This window comes from Apteryx mantelli, chromosome 9 (genome assembly GCF_036417845.1).
Source record: "Apteryx mantelli isolate bAptMan1 chromosome 9, bAptMan1.hap1, whole genome shotgun sequence".
In the NCBI taxonomy this organism is placed as follows: Eukaryota; Metazoa; Chordata; class Aves; order Apterygiformes; family Apterygidae; genus Apteryx; species Apteryx mantelli.
In genome coordinates, this window is record NC_089986.1 from 27,911,615 (window position 1) to 27,934,763 (window position 23,149).

At 43.7% G+C, this 23,149-nt stretch overlaps 1 protein-coding gene across 3 annotated transcripts; it reads left to right on the top strand.

The window, feature by feature from the left end:
- The first annotated feature begins 116 nt into the window (after window positions 1–116).
- SAP130 (Sin3A associated protein 130) lies at window positions 117–21,967 on the top strand. Of its 3 annotated transcripts, XM_067301985.1 has the most exons (21): window positions 117–183; window positions 736–867; window positions 1,736–1,971; window positions 2,638–2,796; window positions 3,895–4,006; window positions 5,493–5,617; window positions 6,485–6,609; window positions 7,203–7,353; window positions 7,555–7,645; window positions 7,893–7,997; window positions 9,021–9,162; window positions 9,390–9,511; window positions 12,526–12,828; window positions 13,870–14,047; window positions 15,316–15,420; window positions 16,179–16,540; window positions 18,249–18,497; window positions 18,810–18,935; window positions 19,890–19,993; window positions 20,236–20,368; window positions 20,680–20,714. In XM_067301985.1, the coding sequence occupies exons 2-20, from the start codon at window positions 741–743 to the stop codon at window positions 20,326–20,328; spliced, it is 3,015 nt and encodes a 1,004-aa protein (XP_067158086.1). In that variant the 5' UTR covers window positions 117–183; window positions 736–740; the 3' UTR covers window positions 20,329–20,368; window positions 20,680–20,714. The 3 variants fall into 3 exon arrangements, with proteins under 3 accessions (XP_067158086.1, XP_067158084.1, XP_067158085.1); XM_067301983.1 differs by lacking the exons at window positions 117–183; window positions 20,236–20,368 and adding an exon at window positions 21,014–21,967 and having other exon boundaries at window positions 20,680–20,793; XM_067301984.1 differs by lacking the exons at window positions 117–183; window positions 20,236–20,368 and adding an exon at window positions 21,014–21,967 and having other exon boundaries at window positions 13,873–14,047; window positions 20,680–20,793.
- Window positions 21,968–23,149: the final 1,182 nt, after the last annotated feature.

The following is a 23,149-nucleotide window of genomic DNA, read 5'->3' on the forward strand; positions in this document are numbered from 1 at the left end:
CCCTGAGGGAAGGCTGCCGCAGCCAATGGGGCGGGGGTAGCGCTAGGGTGGGTGGGGCCGACCGGAGCCAATCGGCGCGGAGCAGCTGCAGCGGCGGAAGCGGGGCTCGGCTCCCAGCATCGGTGTCACGGGAAGACCCAGCTACGGCTGCCGCCGAGGGTCCCGCCGCGGCCCGGGGCGCAGGTAGCGCCTTCGGCAGGGCGGCCGGGGCGCGGGGGGCTGCGGGGCAGGACTGCGGGCGGGGGCGGCGCGGCGCGGCGCGGCGCCGCTCTGCGGGCGGCGGCAGCGGGGCGAGCCGCGGGGGGCGGCGGGGGAAGGGGGCGCCCCGCGGTCGCGCTCGTGCCCGCGGCGAAGGCGGGCGCGGGCAGGGGCGGCCCCGCGGCCGCGGCGCTTGATCGGGGGAACATCCGGGCCCTGCGCGCCCCTCACGGCCGCACGGCGGGGACGGGCCCGGGGGGGCCACGGCCGGCCCCGATTGGCCAGCGGCCTCCTCCCCGCCATTGGCTCGCCGCCGCGTGAGGTCATCAGCAGGGCGGCTCCTCACTGGCTGCGAGCTCTGGAGGAGGCCCGCTCCCGATTGGCCGCTGCGGTAGGGGTGCGCCGCATTGGCGCGGGGCTGGCGGTGCCGCTCGCGCGGCGCCCAATGAAGGGGGAGGGCGCGGGGGGGCGGTGCCGCCGCGGGGCGGGGCGGGGGCCGCGCTGGTAACGCCATGTAACGGTCGGCGGTGCCCGCAGGTGCCATGAGCTCGCAGCAGTTCCCCCGCTCGGGCGCCCCGCCCGCCGGCCTGGGAGCAGCGCCGCCGCCGCCCCTGCCCGCCAGCGCCGCCGCCGCCGGCCTCATCAACCCCGCCGCCGCCGCCGCCGCAGGTAAGCGGGCGCCGCCGCCGCCGCCGGCGGGACGCGGCGCTTCGGGAAGCGACAGCGGCTGCGTGCGTCACCCCCGGCCCGGCCCGGCCCCTCGGGCCCTGCCGGGGCGGGCGGCCGCCGCGTTGAAAGCCAGCGCGGGAGCTGGTTAACGCAAGTGTGTGTGCCGGGGGGGAACAGCGCGGAAATCCGCATAGCTGCCGGCCCTGCCAGGCAGCGCTCGGAGCGGAGTTGCTGTTTTCCCCTTTGTTTTTTATTTGGATTGTCTGCGTTTCACTGAGGTATTTCTCAGTGTGTTTTTAGCAGAAGAACTGATTAGTGAGTACAGGAACGCTTCAGACAGCTGGAAATGGAGCAGGAGCCCTAATTCCAGTCTGTGTTGTCCCTGCGGGTTTTGCTAGGCTACCAGAGGTGACCTTTGGGTGGAGGGGTGGGATAGGGGTGTTTTTATTTTTCTTTGATACTCTTGATTACATTGACCTTCAGCTACACCATGTGTTTTTTGATAGCAAGTATTTGACATGAGACTCTATGCCACATGCATAAACACAGCCTGTTTACTTCAAAGAGAAAACTGTCAGTGCTGCTTTGAAGGAGGCTGTTAGATGCGCGTGTTGGAGACGTGCCCAGAGTGCCCTGCTTTATGGGGGATGGCCCTTCAGTGCTGAAGGGGGCTACAGAGAAGCGGTGCCAATGCTTTTAGGTTTTTCTCTATTGGCATGTTTCTTCGTGAGGGCAAACTTCTTTTCAGCTGTCTCCTTTTGCATGTGTGCTTCTGGCATCCCATCTGTGACCTGGTGAATTATCAGTGCATATTCCTTACCCATTTTCATCCTTTTCCTCAGAGTTCCTTTTTTCCTCTCTTTACCAGTGAGCGATGAATCTAATCGAGACTCTGAAGTTGCTCCTAGGGAGCACATTGGCCCTGGTGGCTCCATACAACCTCGAGAAGAAAAGCAGGAACCAGTCGTGGTTCGGCCATATCCGCAGGTTCAGATGTTGACACAGCACCATCCTGTGCAGTCTGGTGCCCCGGTGACAGTGACAGCTTCACCAGCACATTTGACTCCAGCTGTACCACTTTCCTTTTCAGATGGACTTATGAAGGTAATGAGGAGGCCCACAATTCGTAGGAGAAAAGTATATTTGAATTAGAAAAAGCAAGCAAATTTCTTACTTTATCGCAAGTAACTCGAAGGTATCTGTAGCTTTATTTAACCTACATTAAAACTCTGAGTATTGAACAAGCATAAAACGCACCAAAAACTCATCTGCTTTTGTTCCTTAAGCAATGCTGTGCTTCTACTGACTGCACACTTCCTTGTATGTGTAGCTTTTCCACATGACCCACTGAGGGCTTCCCAGTATCATGGCATTCTTTTTGTGGGTCTCTCTTGTTATTTGTCTCCTAAGCGAAAATGATCTCAGTCAGTTTCCTGAAGTCTTCTCTGGAAGAGTGAATGAGAATACTAAATTAACTGATAATGTTTCTGGGTCTGTAGCAGAATACCGTAGCCCCAACAGATCCCACTTGTGACTCATGCTGTATGTTAAAGGTGCTTGTTTCCAGTACAAAAGATGTCCTTTCCTTGTCTCAAATGAAAAGAAATAGCCCTTGACGGCCAATATCCTTCCTTTCCAAATACTTAACCAGAGTTAGCCTTGGGCAAGGCTGACTTTCTGTCCAAGTTGTGATTCCCAGAAATGATTTTGGCTTCCACATTGAGCTGTCATTTGGAGCTGCCAACGTTTCAGTCTTTGTGTTTCTTGTAGCCACCTTTGAAGCCCACTATGCCCAGCCGGCCCATTGCTCCTGCTCCACCTTCTACTCTGTCAGCTCCCACGAAGGTTCCTGGACAGGTCACTGTCACCATGGAAAGCAGCATCCCACAGGCTCCAACAATTCCAGTGGCAACAATCAGTGGACAACAGGTTTGTTTGTTCTGTTCCAGCTTACTGCTAAGTCAGGTCAATACTTATATTGGTGCAGTGGAGGAGGGATCTTGGAGGGAAGGCAGAGAGCTTACTTCCCTGTTCAGTGGCCATGAACAGTTGGATCAGTTTTATTTGGAGCATTAAACCTCAGTCTCAGTTAGAAAACTGCTCCAACTTTGTTGTAATGCTCCACCTGATGGAGCACATGAGGTTACAATAGCAAAATCATATCCAAAAGCTGTTACACAGCTGAGCTTTTCCTTAAAAGATCCTGCTGTTTTGGTTTCACTTGAAGAATTTCTAGTATAGACAAACTGCTGGGATTCACTAGTGCTGTGTTCTTTAGCTCCTCTGGGAGCAGAGCAGAAAATGCTGGTAAATGGTTATGTTTTGCATTGTATTCTTATTAAACCACTAGTTGGAGAATTTGGCAGGGAAAAGTGTGTAGATAATGCGTTAGTTTTTGATGTAACTTTGACTACAAAGCTAAATCCCAGTCCTTGTGGTCTGAAACTAGTTTGCCAAGACACTCATCACTGCGCCTCTGAAGTCTCAGGGTTTTCATGTAAGGTGTCTTTAGGTGGATCCGAGTTGGACTGGCTAAGGATGTGCGGCAGTTTCAGTGGATTTTGTTATTTTAATGAATACCAGCATTATCGGAAAATGGGGTTTATTTATTGCAGTGCTTGCCAGGTTTGCCCCGTTCTCTTGACTCTGCTGAAGAGGTGGTGTGAACCTGTGCCTTAGAAAGAAGTCACTAATGGCAGAAGGGCCATCTCTCTGCTTGCTAGGTGGGTGACTGCTGACTGACAGTCACCAACGTGCCAACCAGAGAAGCAGAACTCTGAAACAGATAAACATTTACGTTTTCTGCACAAGTTGTCAGCAGGCTGTGTGACTTCATTCTGTAGAAACATCTGCCTGTTTCTCTACTCACTTGCAATGCATGCAACCTGTGTGCACTGCACGCTTCTACAAAAGCTATTTTTTTGTCTTTGGGACCTTTGTATGGTAGATGCTGTTAGTGTGGCCATTAATGCTTGTCAGCACAGCTCATAGTTCATTGGGGTTTCTTTTGTTTCTTTAACTCTGCAGGGACATCCTAGTAACTTGCACCACATCATGGCCACCAACGTGCAGATGTCTATCATCAGAAGCAGTGCTCCTGGGCCTTCTCTACACATTGGAGCTTCTCACCTACCCCGAGGTAAAGCCGGATCTAGTGGTGCTGCTGCAGACTTCTGTTCATAACCTCTCAGGGAAGGGGCATCTAGCCTTCATCTCCAAAATTCTCACTGCTAACACAGGTAGTATTTCAGCTGTTAAGACTGCTAGCATAAGTAGGACTTCAGGTAACTGCTGGCCTTCTAAGTACTACACTACCCTCAGTCAGTTAGGGCAGGACTGTGTGACAGTGTTTAAAATGCTGGCAGATACCAGCATTTTCCTTACTCTAGTTTTGTGGTGGTAAAACAGTAAACGTTTTCAGGAAAAAAATATACCCTAGTATAGATTGGCCTGTCATGCAAAATGTCCCCCATGTTCTTGGTGGCAAGCATTGCTCGCCTGTGACGGTGCGTCCTGGGCAGTTAAAGTTGTGCAGCATATTCTTGTAACCACCTTTCACAGGATCACTCACACATTGTTGTGCATGCTAATATATCATCCTGCGTGCATTTGTGCTTGAGATAAATGCTGGTGCTAACTATATAGACTCTTGTCTCCCAGGACTCTGGTTGCTATGGCTTACAAAATGGGAGATCAGCCCCTTAAAAGAAGCCGTGTGCTCAGTTAGCATAGTCTGTCAAACAATTTCTCATTATAGATTTACTTTTAAAAAGCTTATGGATTGGGTTTCCAGTTCAACTTTAAATTGATACAAATTTCAAAGTACAATTTATATTTCTTTTCACATTATTATGTTGCTCAAGAAAAAAGAAAATTGACATGAACAAAGACATAATCTTCTTTTACTAGAGTAGGTGGAAGGACTGCGTAGTTCAAGTAAAATGTAGTTTTGTTCATTTGACTCCTGTGGGGCAGCTGACATAAACTTTGTATTTTCAGTTAGTGTGCATTTTCCTTTTTTTCACCTCCTACTCTTTCCCTCACTTCATTGAAAATATTAGCTCAAGAGAATAAAGTGACATTTACAGAAACTATACAGTTTAGTCCGTCAAATGTTTTCAAGGCTATTTGCCTTTTACAGTGATTTCTTATGATCAGGAGACAACAAATAGGAGACAAATTAACCAAAGTTCTATGCTGTTGCAGGTTTAAAAGTTGTGGGTTTTTTTCTATTTATTGCACATGTATTTTTTTTCTTCTGAACTTTGGCAGGTGCAGATAGATTGTTAGTATCAGGTGACTCATTTTCACGTTAGTCCAATAATCAGATTGTTTGAATTATTCCTACTCATTTCCATAGCTTGAATAAAAGATCGGATTTACAAAATAACATTATTGTATATAGGTGAATGAAGAGGATCAATAAAATCAATTCATTAAAATAATATCTGTCCTACCCCAAATGCTTTTGTGAATCTTAGCTATCCTTGTTGTAAGCCTTACTTTTAAACCTATGTCACTTGAACTAAAATATGTGTGAAATGAAGCTAACTGAATCTGTCTCTGCAGTCATAGTTGAGCCCTTTGGATACCTGGTACTTCAACACGGTTGGTTTGTTTCCCAGGTGCAGCGGCTGCTGCGATGATGTCCAGCTCTAAAGTAACCACAGTCCTCAGACCAGCGTCACAGTTGCCAAATGCAGCTGCAGCTCAGCCAGCAGTTCAGCACATCATTCACCAACCAATCCAGGCAGGTATCAGCTAAGCGGCTCTGCAGAAACACTGACCATCTGCTCCAAATCTTGCCTGACACCTGCTTGAAACAAGTAACCTGTAACTCTGTATTTACTGGGCTGAGGCTACTGGCAGCTTTCTTCTGATTCTGTTTCTCGGGTACCAGTTTCTGATAACAAGCAGTGGAGTAAATATTAGTCCTGCAGTTTTGTTTTCTTTGTAGACTTGGTGCCAGAAATCAGGTTTGTAACCATCTCCTGAGTTGGGAAGAAGATTTAGTTTAGATATACTTAAGTTTTGAAGCCCTGGAAGGTCTGATATGATATGCTGGTGTTGATTTAGTCTTAAATATATGTATTGATGTAGAATTAATAATAATAAAATCTCATTTTAATGTGCTTTTGCTTATATATGTATCTAGGCTGATATACAAAAGATTGTAGAGATCTTCTAGCTACAATGGTGTTAGTGTTGAAAGTTAGAATAAAGGGTTAAACCTCTTTACTTTACGCTTACAGTTAAGATCTCAGTGTCATCACCTTTGTTTTTTTTTTTCTAGGTATGCTTAGTTCAAGGTTTCTTTTCATTCTGCAGGGAACAGTCCTTTGGCTTTTCCCCAAAACATCTATAGAGTCCTGCATTTTTGAATCATGTCTGTACAGATCTGGTCTTGTTAACTTTCTTGGTCACTGATTCCCTCTGATATACCTGCTGTGAAAACCAGGACAGATCTGCTTTGGAGCTTGCAGATCAATTCCAAAAGACTGAACATCTATGCCAAAACTTTATGACGAGATCTAGGAAAACTAGTTTTAGCTAAGTAATTCCTAGTCATTGTCTAAATTGCAGTTCTCTGAATCGCTCTTCTTACTTGGTTTTATAGTCTCGTCCTCCTGTGACAACTTCAAGCACTATTCCTCCTGCTGTGGTGGCAACTGTCTCGGCCACAAGAGCTCAGTCTCCAGTTATAACTACAACAGCGGCACATGCTACAGAGTCAACCCTCAGGTAAAGAAGCTTGAGACAAATTCTGTGGTATCTACAATGCTCTGACTTTACAGACTGTGAGAAAGGAAAGTGTGTGTGTTAGTCATCCTGAGTTGATGCTCCTCTAGGTGTGGGATGATATAATACAAAAATAGTAATGCTTGCAAAATGCTTCCAGTTCTGTGATGATTGAAAACTGCTATAAACATGAACTGTTGCTCTCTGTTCTGAGAAAGAAAAAGCTTAGCGAATCAGTCTGTTATCTACTGCTTCTGGGAAAGCAGACTTCTGGCTTTAGGAACTTGTGGATAATGCAGCCCATCTTTTTGTGCAAGACAATGAAAAATTACACGTGAATTTGAAATACTTAAAGCATCCCTGATAGTCGTCTTTATCAACTGTTACTAGATATTTATAAATATGTCCTAGACGGATACTTACAGAAGATACACGGTGAGGATAGAACAGTGTTGTTCAGTTTCCCTTGTTGCTTTAACATATAGTTGATAGTATTGGTGCTGTCAAAGAGGCCTGATTTGTGTCTCTGCATTTTATCTTTCAGATTTAGTACCCATATGATTATTTTCCTGATTGTTATTTTTCTTTATTTCTAGTCGACCCACTCTGTCTATCCAGCAGCACCCACCTTCTGCAGCTATTAGTATTCAGCGGCCTGCACAGCCAAGGGATACAGCTACTCGGATTACACTACCGTCTCACCCAGCTATAGGAACACAGAAGCCACAGCTCCACACCATGGCTCAGGTCAGTTGCTAGAGGAAAACCCCCTTTTGTTTCGTTCGGGGCTCTTTCATCTATATCTTGATAGCTAAGATTAAATTTGGGAAAAGAGTTAATATTAGGTTAGAAACTCATGTTCTTTAGAGTCAGTGCAGCATGATTCCATGCTAAGTAAATACTAAAAATATACTTGTCTAGACATGAAGCTTTCTCTTCTTTTTTTAGAAAACCATTTTCAGTACTGGTACTCCAGTGGCAGCAGCAACAGTGGCACCTATTTTGGCAACGAATACCATTGCTTCAGCAACCACAGCTGGTGAGTGTTCATAATGCAACAGTGGGAGGCTTCTTTCCTTGAAGATGGAACCTGATTAGTTTTGAGAAAACACTTATGGTAAAGACCGCATTTGGAAGCGCATGAACAGACTTAAGGAGAGAAATCTGTGTTCTTCAGGAGGTTGTCTGGATTGGGTTTTTTGCTGTCTTTATTTGGATATACATATCCTAGTGTGGTAGGGCTCCATAGAAAGATCTTACTTTTTTTTTTCCTCCCTCCCTTCTAGGTTCTGTTTCTCACACCCAAGCGCCTACCAGTACCATTGTCACCATGACAATGCCTTCCCATTCTTCCCATGCTACTGCTGTCACAACCTCAAACATCCCAGTTGGTGAGTGACTTCAATTTCAAGAAGAACATGTGTAACTGATACTTCAGTTTTCTCTTTACGCTAGCAGTGTTTGTGCATATTTGGAAATTAAGAAGGGGAAGAAAATCTGTTCAGGCTGTGAGAAATCAATTAACAGGTCTGCTGGGGCATAACTTTTTTTAATACCAAGAAGAAATAAATGTTCTGGGAGAAATAAGTAATAAAACGGCTCATTAATCTGTTCAGTTGAATCTTTAGACAAACTTGGGCCTTTTGGCATTTCAGAACCTGCAGTCTATATTCTAGAAGTTGTAACTTCTTGGTGATGTGAATTTGGTCTTCTCAGTTGATTCTGTCAGTTCCTTCCTTTGCTTTTAGAGGTATTAGCTGTATCCTAGTTAAGCTTGATTAGCATGTTCAGTTGAAGGTGGAAATCTAAGCTGTAATGGTGGGAAACTGAACAGATGTACAACCTGCTTGAGATATGCTTCCAACAGAACTGCTGGTGTTCAGATTATATCTCCTTTTGTTCATCTCTGTTCTTCTGCCCACCTCCTTATGTGCTTATTTTGTTGAAAATTTTTATATCATCCTTTGCCATAAATTCCCAGGAAATGGAGTTACATCTCCATACGTTAGTGTTTCCTGGTAGTCTTTCCCCCCGCCCCCAGTGTATATATGTCTGCCCTTTGTCACATTTCCCTTGGTTTATATCAAGTTCTGCTTTGAAAACTTAGAAGTTCCTGACAGCAGAAAGGATTGGGCTGATTGTAAAAATGTAACTTTACTGAGCGAGGATAACTTAGTCTGTTAGGAAATACAATTTGTGTGTGTGTTCATACTGTCCTTGAATTCTCATACAAACTGAGGAGAAAACATAAGATGGATGTGCTTTGTTTTCTTCCTCTTGATGAAATAGAATGCATCATCATTGTGGGTAGAAAATAATCTGATTTTTAGCCGGGAGAATTACAGTCCTGCCTTTGCAGGGTCTGCTGACTTTTTCTTTGTCTGTTAATTGATTTCTTGTTTGTCTTCGTGCAGCTAAAGTGGTTCCTCAGCAAATCACACATACTTCTCCCCGGATCCAGTCTGATTATACAGCAGAGAGGAGTAATCTTATCCCCATCCCTGGTCACCGGGCATCTCCAAACCCCGTAGCAATGGAAACCAGAAATGACAACAGGTGGGGAAATAACACCTCTATGAATGAGAGGGAGTGCGAGTAGGCTATTTCGTGAAATAATGTCTTTAAAAACTTGGTGGGATTTGGTATTTCTAAATGAACTATAGTTAAGATGCTTCACAGCTTCTGACAGATGAGATTACATAAACCAGGGCTTGGCCCAAAGGCTGGGGTTGAAGATGAATAATTGAAATGGTGTGTGTGATGCTTGCTGTTTTTGCCTGTAGGCAGTCAGTGCCTGTCCAGTTCCAGTATTTCTTACCAACGTACCCGCCTTCTGCCTATCCTCTGACTGCACACACCTACACGCCCATCACCAGCTCCGTGTCCACCATTCGCCAATACCCAGGTAAGACCTCTTCTGAGATCTTGGCGCAAGCTGACCTTGACGCTTTGTTCTCTTGTTAGCTTACGTGTTAGCTGTAGCAATGGGAGAGGCCAAGATGTCTGTAGGCTTGATTCTGACAATCAAGGTTTTTGATTTGTGGTTGGCTGAAGGGAACAGATATGAGCAGGGTGTTTTGAGCTACTTCAGAGGCCTACTAAACATGGCTACTAACCATTTTCTTGGGAGGTTCACATAGGCTGTCCAAGGGTTTGTACCGCTGTGAGAAAAGTTTTGGATTCCACAAATCAAAAACAATTAAACTCCCCTAAACCAGCCCTCTCAATATGTCTTCATTTCTTAGTGTTCTGACAAGCCCATTTTCATCTCTTCACACATAAATGTACAGTTTGAGAGAGAAAACTGAGTCTCTGAAGCTGGCAGTTTCATGGGTCTTTGCATTATGGAGCTTGTCAGAAAACATATGATAGCGTTGGTCACATATGGTGGAAACCAAAAGTGGAAACAACAGGCTGCGTTGCATGCTTGTGCCAAAATATAAATGTATCTTGGGAATCTGAGATGCAGGGAAAAGAGGTGGGTGTGGGTGTTGGGTTTTTTTTTTCTTCTTTGTGCTAAAGGCCCATGAGCAGAATGGAGGATGGTGAGATGGTGTTAATGGACTTGATAATCTTGAACTGATCAGCAACAAATTTGTTAGCTTTGATATCAGGCTATGTGTTCTACTTAAAAGAATGGAGACAGTTCACATACCACTGTTGCTTTTCTTGTTTTGTTTTTTGACTCTGCAAACTGTTGCATAAGTAATGTGAGATCATCTAGTCAACCCAAATTCATGTCGGTCTTAGTGACAAAATTTAGAACACTTATTTTACTGAGTGGCTTGGGGCATGTGGTAATTCTCATAATCCAAACCCCAGCAATATTTACAATTTGGATTTTCGTACAGTACCTTTGTCTGCTGGCAGCATGTTACCCCTGACCGGTACAGAAGGAATTCAGAAGGACTTTGAGGTGGCAAAGCCTGTTTGCTGAATAGGAAGATATGCATGGGGAACTGATGAATTACTGAGGCCTGTTCTTTCTTTTCTGTCATTGAAGTGCCAGTGAAAGGTCATAAGGCTTGATTTATAAGTCATATCAGGATTTCAGGTGGGCTTTCAAGATGATTAAAATGACTTGCATGAAGGAAAAGTGAGCTTTTACATTTTTCCTGCTTTTTGACTGAAGGGTTTTAAAGGAGAATATGCAGGTGAGCACTGTCAGGTGGCTGTTGGCTGCTGTGGTTGAGAAGTGGCTACAGAGCCTCCGAAGCAACATGCTTTTTCATGTTTATCCTGCACTCAGCTGGTAGATGTGGAACGCAGCATTCTGCTGCAGGTATCAGACAGTGAGGACATGTCAAAGTAGTCACTGACATTGCCATGGGAATGTTGTGTGAGCCCACAAGGCAGGCTGTCAGGAGCTTAAATTTTGGTGGTGTTTTGGAGATGCTAGGCTAATGTTGATAAAGAACAGATGTGGGTTCTTCAGCAGAAGCTCACTGAGAGACACTTTGCTTGCAAAATTGATGTGAAACATCATTTGAAAGTACTTATTATGGCAGTAACTGGTGACAACCCCAGAGAATTCGGGGTATCATCAGGGTCAGGAGGGACATGCAACTGTGCTGAGGACAGCCACTTGAGGGCTTAGATTAAAAGTATAGAGGAGGCTTTAAAAAAAAAATCACTGGGATAAGGGGTGTAAATGTGGAATTTTTAGGAAGTTTATTGGCTTTGGCTTTCCAAATGCTGGTTGTGCTTGTATAGTCTCCAAAATTATTTTGTTGGATAGAAAATTCTGCAACAAGAACACTTCATGTAGGGTGTTTAACTAACAGAATTTGTGTGCCATACTTCCATATAGAAGCCATTTTGCAGGACCTGGTACCAGATTTCAGTTTTCTGATAGCTGTTTTTCAAGTGGCTTGTCAGCACAAGAACTTGATCGAAATCCTGTGGTAATGACCAAACCAGCTTACCCGGTGATGAGAGGGCTCGCCACTGTTAGCAAGTTAGCACTTGCCTTCTGTGTCTGGCTGTCGAAACTGTGATAATGTTCTGTAAATTCTGGGAATCTGGAGATCCGGAAGCTGCAGACAGTCTGACAACACTGCTGAATAGTGCCCATAGCAGCTGTTCAGGAGATGTGCGGTACACCTTATAGCAGATCTGGGAAGACAGAATCTTAGTTGCTCAGAGCTGTAAATACAAATCGACTAATTGAACTTCTTAGAATAGGTACTTCATAGGGAATGTTGTTCGACCACAAAAAGATCTTATGTTCAGTTTAGCTGTGGGTTTCAGCCTATAATTGTAAACCCCTTTCTGCCTCAGGTAAAATTGTACTCAAGTTCAGAACGTTTTTGTCCAGTTGCGCTAAGGAAAATTTTTCATGATTATGTGGCTGGGGGAAGGGGAGAAGTAAGTCAGCCACATCTTAAGGTACTTATGCTGGAGTCTGCTTTCCTCATCTGCTTTTTGTATAATCACAGGTGTTTCTCTTTTTAGTTGATGTAAATGATCATCTCTGTGAAAGACTGTCTTCTGAAAAGAAATGCTTTAGCCCCCTAATTTTCTTTTAAAAAAGGAAAATGCCAAGTGTTGGCGCCTACAGGCTTTGCAAGATAATATTACAGTGAGCAAAAGTAGTGCACTGATTTCTGAGATTGGAAGTCGGGTACAGAAATGTAACTTGAGTCTAATTTTAAAAATAGGATAAACTTGAACTTTGCTCTCTTGTAGCAATATCAAATAGAAAATGGAATGAAAATAAATAGTAATTCTTCTGGCAGACAATCTGGCCTCTCTGCTGTCAAACTGGAATTTGTCACTGCTCTAAGCAGGCTGGCAAATTAATTGTTAAAATAAAAATTTTCTTTGAAAGTAAATATTTTCAGCCCAGTGAGAGGTGCTTGGGGAACCAAGGTGACGCTCTGGGCAGGAGTGATGGGATATCCATGTTGCTGTTCCCAGTTTCAGCCCAGGCGCCTAACTCGGCAATCACGGCTCAGACTGGCGTAGGAGTGGCCTCCACTGTCCACCTCAACCCCATGCAGCTGATGACTGTAGATGCGTCTCATGCCCGGCACATCCAGGGGATCCAGCCGGCCCCCATCAGCGCGCAGGGGATCCAGCCAGCCCCCATCAGCGCGCAGGGCATTCAGCCAGCACCAATTGGGACACAGGGACTGCACCCCACTGCACCCATTGGCACGCAGGGACTCCAGCCAGCGCCGATCAGTGCTCAGCAGCCACAGACGGAGACAAAGACTTCAGGTAACTGTCCCCAGCAGGGTCCCTGCTTTGGACCTGGTCAAAGCATCTGAGCTTCAAACTGTCCTACAAGGTGTTTTGGCTTAAGCTTTGCTGTTATCTTCCAAGTAACGATCTTATAGTCGCTGTGGTCCAGTAGTGGATGTTAAATACACTTATATGCCTGTTCTCCCAGCAACGGTTTTTGCCTCTGTAAATATTATTTCTTAATTTCAAGTGTACAGGGTGGTGTATATGGGTAGCATTGGAAGGGCTACTTCACCTGAAAAGGCTGATAGTGCCCAAGTTTAAATAATTCTCTTCAGTAAACCCTTGTGGGAAGTGTTAGTTACAGGTAGCATGACATTCGGTGAACTGTTCCAGCTAGACCTTAGATCACAACAGCAATCAAAAAATCTGGCCAGGTACCTTCAGCAGTTGGTAACCTGATCTTGGACTGTGCTGGAAACCCTCATGCATGAAAAATGATTGGTCCAGTGAAATCCCGACGGCTTACTGAAGAAAGAGGATACAGCAGCAAAGAGAATATGCTGCTAGCAAAGCTGGCAGACGTGTCGTGTGGTGTCTTCCTGACTGTCTAAATACTCTGCATCAGTTGGTAGCTGAGTTGGCCAAAGAGCCTTGGCAGAAGGTCAGAATGTAAACACAGCTGACGAGTGCTACTTACAAGTGGCATGTATTGCCACGTGGACTCTACTAGGAGTGTTTTCCCATTGACGCAGTTGTGTTGGTGATCTCCCTAGTGATGTCTGCCTTTTCTGTTTCATCTGGAAAAGAGTATTTCCCTAGCAACAGTCATTAGGCAGGAAGTAGTTTCCGTCTGTCCTACAGAAGGTTCAGTTATCAAATTGCTTTGTAGTGAAGGTATCGCTTACAAAGTGGTTTGAAAGCTACAGTTAAAGACTGAGGGAATCAGGGGAGCATGGGCAGCATGTGTTCTGCAAACACCTGCTTCATCATCGTATTTCTTTAAATAACTGCTGCTTTTTCTTCTCTGTATCTGTTCCCTTTTCCCTCTCCTGTGTCAATGTCCATCCTTCCCAGCAGTGGTCTTGGCAGATGGAGCCACCATTGTAGCCAATCCTATTAGCAACACATTCAATACAGCTTCTGCAGCGACTACCGTTGTGCAAACCCATAGCCAGAGTGCCAGTGCCAGTGCACCAGCCCAGGGCTCTTCCCCACGCCCAAGCATTCTCCGGAAGAAACCAACCACGGATGGGTGAGTAGGATTGGTGATGACGTGTAAATGACACTTCTGTGCAGTCTAGTCCAGCTAAATGGAACAGTTGCAGCAGTGATGTGAAAAGCTCTAGAAGATCATTCAGTCAGCAGTGATTGTGTGCAACCTGCTGATCTGTGAAACACTTCTCTTCTACCAGGGCGGGTTCTAGTTTTCTCTTGTTGTCAGTAATGGGATGTGAGGAAGGACAATTTGTCTTTCGCTCTTGGAAGTGACCTTTTGAGGGAAAATGAATTTGAAACTTTCTTGCTTAGTTTAATAAAAACAAAGAGCTCATAATCTACTAAAATTAGAATTCCATGCTTTGTTCTCTCTGCTTTTCTTGGAAGGATCTGTGGAGGAGTAGAAAGGATGGGATTAATACCCTGCTGTGCAGTCTGATTAGGAAAAGGGGAGGGAGTAACTTAAACTCTTAAAATATTTTGTCATCTGTCTAATTTTGAATGCCTGAATAAAGAGGCAAGAGAAAGCATTAGAATTAACAATCCATTTTCTCCTGACTACAGCTGAAAAGGTTTGGATCTAATATGCCCTGTGAGACCAAACAAACTTTTTTTTTTGAGTGGAAATGCCTTTTTTAAGGCAGAGAAACTGCAGGCCTTAAAAGTGAAACATAAACCAAAGAAGTGGAGATAGATCACTAAAGAATTTTTCCATTTGAAGGGTTGATTATTTTGGACAACAATTTCACTTCCAGACCCACAGGAGACTGAGTAGTCTCTAAAATACTTTTCTGTACAGAGTACTGTGTTTTGTTTAACATCCACATTCAGAGCTCGCAGTCTTGGAGTCAGGCTTTTACACAGTCTAGTCCAACCGAACGAAGCAGTTGTCCATCTGGGCACTGGCTAGTTCCAGGTGGTTTGCTCAGTCTCGTGATGGCAGGGGAGGACAGTGGCACGGCCCAAACTCCTTGTCCACTGTTGGAGCCTGGCAGTCTCAAGAAGGCGTCTTGGCTGGCAAGATGAAAGTAAAAGCAGCATTCCTGGAGGAGCCCTAAAACTGAGTGAGACTAAGCCAGAGCAATTAGTCTGTTATCTTTAAAGAAAATACAATTTAAGGTCTTATTCGAAAAGGCAAAATGAGACTCTCTATAATAGGTCACAGTTACTCTGAGAATAGAGTGGAGCAATACAGATATACTTCCCGTTCTGTTTTTGGCAAGAGAAGGTGGATTGCTTTGCTCTCAGTGGTATTTATCTCTGCATCAGAGAGACAGATAAACAGATTGAAAATTCCTCTTACAGGCTGGCAGTCCGAAAAAGCTTAATTCCCCCTCAGCCTCCTGAAGTAGCTAGCACACGTGTGGAGAGTACTATGCGAAGCACATCTGGATCGCCAAGGCCTGCTGGGTAAGATTTTAAGAAACAACCAACTGCATGATAATGTTCTTAATGCATTTTGATTTGCATGCTTTGGCTTTTAAAATGGCTTCCTTTCTTCTGGGAAACTTGAGGATCTATTTTGAATGTGTCAGTGTGACAACTTTGTTGAACAGACTTGGCTAGTTCTGCTATTGTGAAACTGAGGCAATAGCCTTTTAAAAAGTGTGGTTATCGGCTTTCAAAAGAGAAAAAAACTGACATTGTGTTAAAGGATATGCCTCAAACTCTTAAGTCTGTCTGACTTGGAAATTAATGCTGAAGAAAGTTCAAATGGAGCTTCTACCCTGCTTCAGTTGTGTGTATTGTTTTAAAACTATTAGCTACAGTGGGAGCTCTTGTGAAACAGAGGATGGGGCAGAAAAGCTTTGGGTAAAAATTCCTCTTGTTCACATTATGAAAGTATCTTGCAACTTTCAGGAGCATTCTGAATTTATTTGGAGTTAGTCATAAGACTCACTTGTTTTAGCGAGTGGAGGAGAATAGCAGCTATAACAAATACAAGGGACTCGAAAGAGGGGGGAAAAAAGTGAAGCTAAGACTGAGATGATAGTCTCTTGTTATGCTCCACACATTTGAGCTAGGTGTTATTTCCTGGGGCAGAAAAACTGGATAGTCTGAATCCCGCGTGGCTCCTTAATTTTGTCTGTGGTAGAAAGTCATGACGGCAGTACTCTAAGGCAGCAATGCCATGATCTTTAGGTTTTTTGCCTCTTTTAATGTTACAGTGCCAAGCCGAAACCTGAAATTCATGTGTCCATGGCCACTCCAGTCACTGTGTCTATGGAGGCAGTGTCTAATCAGAGCAGCGAGCAGCCCACCATTGCGGTGCCACCTACCTCCCAGCAGCCCCCCTCGGCCATTCCAACCATCATCGCAGCCGCCAGTCCCACATCACAGCCCGCTGCCGCTCTGTCCACCATTCCAGGAGCCATTCCGGCCGCTCCGCCAACTTCTACTACAATTGTGGCTGCGCCTGCTCCTCCGTCAACCATGAGCAGTGCCCTTTCGGCAGTGCTGGGGCCTGCGGTACCAGAGATAAAGATCAAAGAAGAAGTGGAACCTATGGACATAATGCGACCAGTATCTGGTAGGCTGTTGTTCAGCATCAAGTTGTGTTTTTCTGTCTCTCTTAAGAAACTAGGAGGATTTCAACACATCCATCCAAAAAATTAAATTCTCTGTCTTTCATGGTAGCACAGAATACCAGTCAAAGGGTTCCTATGCCCCTTATTTCTCATAGTTTTCCCCCCCCCACCCCAACTACTGCTTCCCAGGAGATAAAATGGACTTGGTTTTGGTGATGTGGTTGGGTATGAAGTGCTATGTGAATAGAGTATGAAGTCTTAAAGGCCCAGTAAATAGAATGGAAAACAGACTTAGTTGATAGTTAAGTTGGGACTCCTTTAATGAATTTGAGATCAGTTTCTGACTCCTAGGAAGAAAGGGCATTACAACATCTATGAGGCAGTTCCTGCTGCAAACAACAAGAGTTGCAGAGTAGCAACTAGACTCCTGCCTTTTTGAAACTGCTTTGCCCTTTCATCAGTCTTTCATGAAATCACTTGGTATTTGGGACTACTGCTTTGTTCATGCTTAAGTGATCCAACTGCAAAGCTTCTGCATGAATTACTTACTAGAGGGGAAAAAAAACACTCAGCAGCAGTGCCAGTATATTATGAATGCGTACAGTTAATCTCAGTCTTCTCACAAGTCATAATGTTCAGATTCAAGGGCCTCATTGCACGTGAAGAAGGAGTGACCAGGCTAGGACCTTAATAGGGCACTTCTGCAATTCATGGATATTTTCTCTTGAACTTTTTTCAATATTCAGTATATTGCCTTGCTATCCAAATTGGTCGTAGTTGCCATCAGCCAGGATTAGTAAACTTCAAGTCCTTATGGATCTCAGCACACAGACTATACAGTGACAAAATGATATGAATGTGTCCCATGTTCATGGGTAATGTGGTATCAAAGTTCTGTTTTACTTGATCGTTTCATGGTTTTCCCTAAAACTGTGATGGAAGAAGCTGCTTACTTCGGATATCTCTGGAGTACAGCCAGATATAATTAAGCTCTTCAGGGTTCTTTTGTCTTTTCTTGACCATGTGGGCTGTGCCAAATTTGCAAGAGATCTCATTCCAGTGGTTTTCTGCTGTGGATTGTGGCATACTTGCCTCAGTTGCTGCTGTTTGAGCTTTTTCCCCCTCTGAGCGTTGAGAAGTGTTCCCTCAGGCTACCTGCCGCTCTGCTGCCCAACTTCAGAGGTGTGTTGACTTGCGCAGTAACCTACTGACATGGTGCTGTTGACTTGGCAGGCCAAGTAGACTCTTGCAGGGAGAGTACTGCAGTCCCTATGTGACTGCATGCGACTTTGTACCTACGTGGCAAAAGGGACTTGCTTGCTGTCTACTGTGATGCACAGTGGCATAGATTCAGAGAAGAAAGACATCTTCCATACAGTAACTAAGAGCGATATTAGTGTGGATTTGTTTTTGTCGCATTCAACTAAAAAAGTTTGAATGTGAAGGAACTGAGGGAAGATTGCCCTGCTCACTCTTTATGCTCCTGTACATGAGACACTAAGGATCTTAGGGTATAGGCATGCTCCAAATGATTGCTCCTGGCTTAATATCTAGTCTTGTACACACATGGGGCTAAAGTGCATCCACAATGAAATCCACACCCCTCACAATGCATTGAATAGCAATTGCTGTTCTGGAGACAGTGCTCAAACAACAGTAGCACCTTTACACTCCTGATAGTTTGTGTTCTTTTTCTTTCTTGCATCTCAGCAGTCCCTCCTTTGACTACAAGTACTGTGTCTCCATCTCTGGCATTGTTGGCCAACAACCTTTCAATGCCACCAAGTGATTTACCACCTGGTGCCTCCCCAAGGAAGAAACCCCGTAAGCAGCAGCATGTGATCTCCACAGAGGAAGGGGACATGATGGAAACAAATAGCACTGATGATGAGAAATCCACTGCCAAAAGTTTGCTGGTGAAGGCAGAAAAGCGCAAGTCTCCTCCAAAGGAGTATATAGGTAATGTCATCTCTAATGATTTTTGTTTTTTTTCCCCTCCCACTTAGATGTTTACATTTTCTTTTCCCTTTCTTTCTCAGAGAACATGCTCTGTCATTTCCCCCATTTCAGAAATAAAAATAATACAGAATCTAAATATCTATTCTTTACATATTGATGTTCAGGGGATGTGACCTTTCTCAACCCATAGAGCATCTTTTTGTATAAAGTAGTGCTCACTGATCTTTTGCTGGAGTTACTGGGTCATGCTGATTTCCTACTTTTCCCTACTTATTTAATGCTCACAGTTGTTCTTCCTGGACCTTTTTCTAGATGAGGAAGGTGTAAGGTATGTCCCTGTGCGTCCAAGGCCGCCTATCACATTGCTCCGTCACTACCGCAATCCTTGGAAAGCTGCCTATCACCACTTTCAGAGATACAGTGATGTCCGGGTAAAAGGTCAGTCGTTGTATTGTAATTTGGAATTTTCATTCATCCTGAATAAACTGCTTCAGTGTACCAGGGAATGGTGTCTTAGGAGTATTCTTAGCTAGCTAAGGTTGACAAGCAATCTCACAAATAGATTTTTTTTTTTTTCTTGCAATTCAGAAACAAGGGTTGATCACGTGAGCTTATGAAAGACTTGTTAGCTAGACGTTGCCTGAATCTCTCTTCAGCTCTAAAGACAGAGGAGACAGGAAGGAACAACCTTACATAGAATTAGCCATAACAGAATTACCCATAAATTTGTAAGAGGAAAAAAATATACCTTATGGCTATTGAGAAATATTTTACTTGCAATGATAAAAACTTCCTTTAAAAAAAAAAGTAAGTGATATGCTATACTCTGATTTTCTTACTACCTAACAAAACATCCTGGATTTAGGGTAACAAGTATTGTCAACTAACAAATGGGTCTTGTCACTTAAAAAAAATTTAAGATGAGGAAAATGGAAATCAACCACTATTTTTAGGCTTTTTAGCTAATCTTTTAATTCTTTAAGCATCTAAGCTGATTGGGTTTTTACAACTGTGTAAGAACATCCAGGAGGGAGCAGACATGTATTTCAGTGGTATAAGGCAAACCCCACAGTGTTCCTGCAGGGCGTTTGAAGCACTGAGCAGTGCATTTCTTAAAACATGAAAATACAGAATCACAGAATAATTGCAGCTAGTTCTACTGGGTAGAACTTACTTTTTTTGGAAATCCAGATGATCTGTTAATAAATGAGAGCAGCTTTCACATATGTGGCAGATGAGTAGATATTTTTCTGTCCTAATCAAAAATGTCACTCATCCTCATTTATTAGGACATGTGGAGAGTGGGAGTTGGATTAATATTTTTGTTCACAGGAATGTGGCAGGCCTCTGTTCTCAATGTAAATAACACATCTTTGTATTTTTTGGAGACAGAAGAGAAAAAGGCCATGCTGCAAGAGATTGCCAATCAGAAGGGTGTATCCTGTCGTGCACAAGGGTGGAAGGTCCATCTCTGTGCGGCACAACTACTGCAGCTGGTAGGTGAATGTGACTTGCCAGCTTCCTATAACATGGGGGAACACAGTGCTGTAAGACAGGATGGTTTTTTGCAAACTCAGTACATGCTCATCTGACATTGGGATACCAGAACGAGGCTGGTTTGTAGTGCCCAAAGGGAGTGGGACATGCTTTCCCCTTTCTCAGGAATGTGGCGTAAGTGGCTTGGAAACTTAGAGTGTTGATTTTGATCCAGACATAAGAGCTGATGTATTTTGTACAGATGATCAAAATTGGCAACTCCCTCCTGCTGATGCACAGGTCTGAAGAAGCGTCTGTTTGGGATGGTGCGGCTGATCTGAGGAGGCAGCACTGATCCACATTCCTGGATGCTTCTGTTTCAGGTTGGGGGTGAGGTAGGTGCTCTGCATTCTAGCACCAAACTCCCCAAAACCTCTGCATTCCTGGAATAGTATTGTGAGAAACAGGGGAAGCACTTCTGGTTAGGATCCATGTTTGTTCAGAAATGGAGCAATCCTGTAAATAGGATGTTAGTAAGAAGAGTAGTGCCACACTTTACATCAAAGGCTCCATCTTCTGAATTACTAACATGAGCAGCTGAGAGGGGAACAGATTATCATCATCTTCACTGTGTAGCTTTCTTAATGTGGGCGAATGTTTTCTGGCCTGGTGATAAACCTTCTCATGAAGTGCTGATGTCTTTTAGACAAACTTGGAGCATGATGTGTATGAGAGACTGACTGCCCTACAGGAGGGACTCATTCCCAAGAAAAAAGCAGCAACCGATGATGACTTGCATAGAATAAATGAACTGATACAGGTAGGTTCCTGTGGTTTAGCCTCTCAGCCCAACATATTTGCTGTACCCTGAATTATGAAATCTCCTATTGCAGTTAATAAGAGCTAGAGATGACTTAAAAAATCAAAGGTACATTTCCTGTGTTTCCAGTCTCATCATTTTAAAGGTGGCATTATGAAAAGGTAGAGTGATTGCTTAGACTAGACAATCTGCTGTTAATGACGATAGTGTTTCATTTCAGGGGAATATGCAGAGGTGTAAACTGGTGATGGATCAAATCAATGAAGCTCGAGACTCCATGCTAAAGGTCTTGGATCACAAAGATCGTGTTTTGAAGCTTCTAAACAAGAATGGAACTGTCAAGAAAGTATCCAAATTAAAGCGAAAGGAGAAGGTTTAAAGCCAGAATAATGACTCTGGAAATGGAGAAACATGTACAGAATGGAGTTGAAACTTTTTGTAGTTTGGGTTTTTTTTTTAAGCAGAGCATCTGAATAAAAAGGGTGAGTTTAGGGAACAGATGGCAACAGATGGACATGTGAAGCCTGGTGACCTGAAGGGATTGTCACTGATCTGTCATAATGAACAAAGATTTCTCTCAGGCTCATCCATTTTTAAACTCTTTGCAGTCCCATTTGTTTAATCCTCTTGATGTGTCAGTGCCTACTAATTGGAACTAGTGATGCAATGTGTGGTGGACTGTGCCCTCCTTCTGTTTTGCAGCTTAGGGGTAAATTACAGGTGTATATGCACCTCGTGTATGCACAGGAGACTCTACAGGGGACATCGAGAAGCTGACACACAGAGGTCAGCCCAGACAGCCATGCTTCAAAGCACTGAAAAATCACACCACTTTCAGTTACTCTGTTCAATTCTTCTGACCTTCCAGTGTCTGAAGTAGCCTTCTTTAAACCAGTGCCACTGCACTAGATCTGCCACATTTAGAATCTCCAATGGTTCAGAAGTCCTAGCTGTCAATTTAAAAAAGAAAGGAAAAAAAAGTATGCGGGGAGTCATTTCAAAGTGATTTTTTTTTTTGTAGTGTCTGTGTGTGTGTCTATGTTGGTGCTCTGGGATACCTGTTTTGAAGTACCTCTTGCAGCAGAGTACTTCCTGTAGCTGGTGTGATGTTAATTGTATGTACCACATACATCTTGAAAACATTAATAAAGGACTCAGAGGTTTTTGTACATAAGCAGTTTGTATACCTTTATACTAGTGAAGCATTCAATGTGTAAACTCAAAAATAAATTAAAGCCTTGAAAGAAGCCTTTTGGGGAGAAGTGGGATGTAGGAAAGTAGTCAGCCTCTTGCTGCAGAAAGACAGACAACTTAACTCATGCTTTAGCTCCTAAAATTGCAAGATGGATTTCCCCCCTCCCATGTGCATTTAACTTTGAATTTTCATAAAGGTGGCCAAATCAGTTTTCATATTAGTTCTATTTTTACTCTTTTAAATAAAAACCTACTAATTGTAAAATACAATTCAGGTAATGATATTGTAACTTTGATAATAGGAAACAAGTTATGATACACAAGCTGCTACTTTCTGTGGCTGGAGGAAAGAAAACATCAAAATATCACTAAAATTTTTCAAGCCCAGAGTGGTGGGAATATATACGTAAGTATACTGAAATGCAAGGGACTTCAGCACAGTGCGGACTAAAATGCAAGAGGTAAGCCATTGAAAGGTGAGAATCAAATTCACTGCCGTTTATCACCTTGCGTTTCTTGTGCTTCAGGAAGTGGTAGCCCTCAATGCTATGGAACACGCACAACCTGGTCAAGTATTGTTTTATACTGTAATGTTAGAACAGTGACATTGCTATTGATGACCCTGAGTCCCAGTTTCATAGGCTGTAAGTACTTGATTCACTGTTATCAAGTTGCCTCTTGAAGAGTTCAGAAGTGTTTTTTACTGTTGGCAGAGAGCTTTTTGGATGAAATCCTAGGCTTATTTTCAGTAAATGGTGTGGGTTTTTTTGGGGGAGGTGAAGGATTCTTTCAAGTACTGCAGGTGCATTTATTTTGCTCTTAAAGCATTATAATGCTTTAAGTCAAAAAATTGCTCTTAATCCTTTATTCTAGGACACTCTTATCTGATTCTTCTAAATAAGATTTCTGTAGTAACCCTGATTAGAATTTTACATAAGCTGGTATTCAGACGTATCATCTTCTAGACTGAAGAGACCATAAGCAAAGTCATCATAGAACAGTAATAATTTCAGTGTCCTCCTAGTGCTGAGAACACATAGTTTTTATTCAGTAGTAATGAGGAAGAAATTCACTAAAATTTAACTGGATTCTTCTAACTGTTTGCTTTTTGCCTCTTAGGTGTTCTTTGTGCAATTCCTGATCTAAGCAATCAGCCATAAAT

Bases quoted from the DNA above. Each gene is read 5' to 3' on its own strand.
- SAP130 (XM_067301983.1), top strand. From the start codon at position 741: ATGAGCTCGCAGCAGTTCCCCCGCTCGGGCGCCCCGCCCGCCGGCCTG. The intron at 19,994-20,679 runs GTAGGTGAATGT...GATGTCTTTTAG, and splicing joins CGGCACAACTACTGCAGCTG to ACAAACTTGGAGCATGATGT. The intron at 20,794-21,013 runs GTAGGTTCCTGT...GTTTCATTTCAG, and splicing joins GAATAAATGAACTGATACAG to GGGAATATGCAGAGGTGTAA.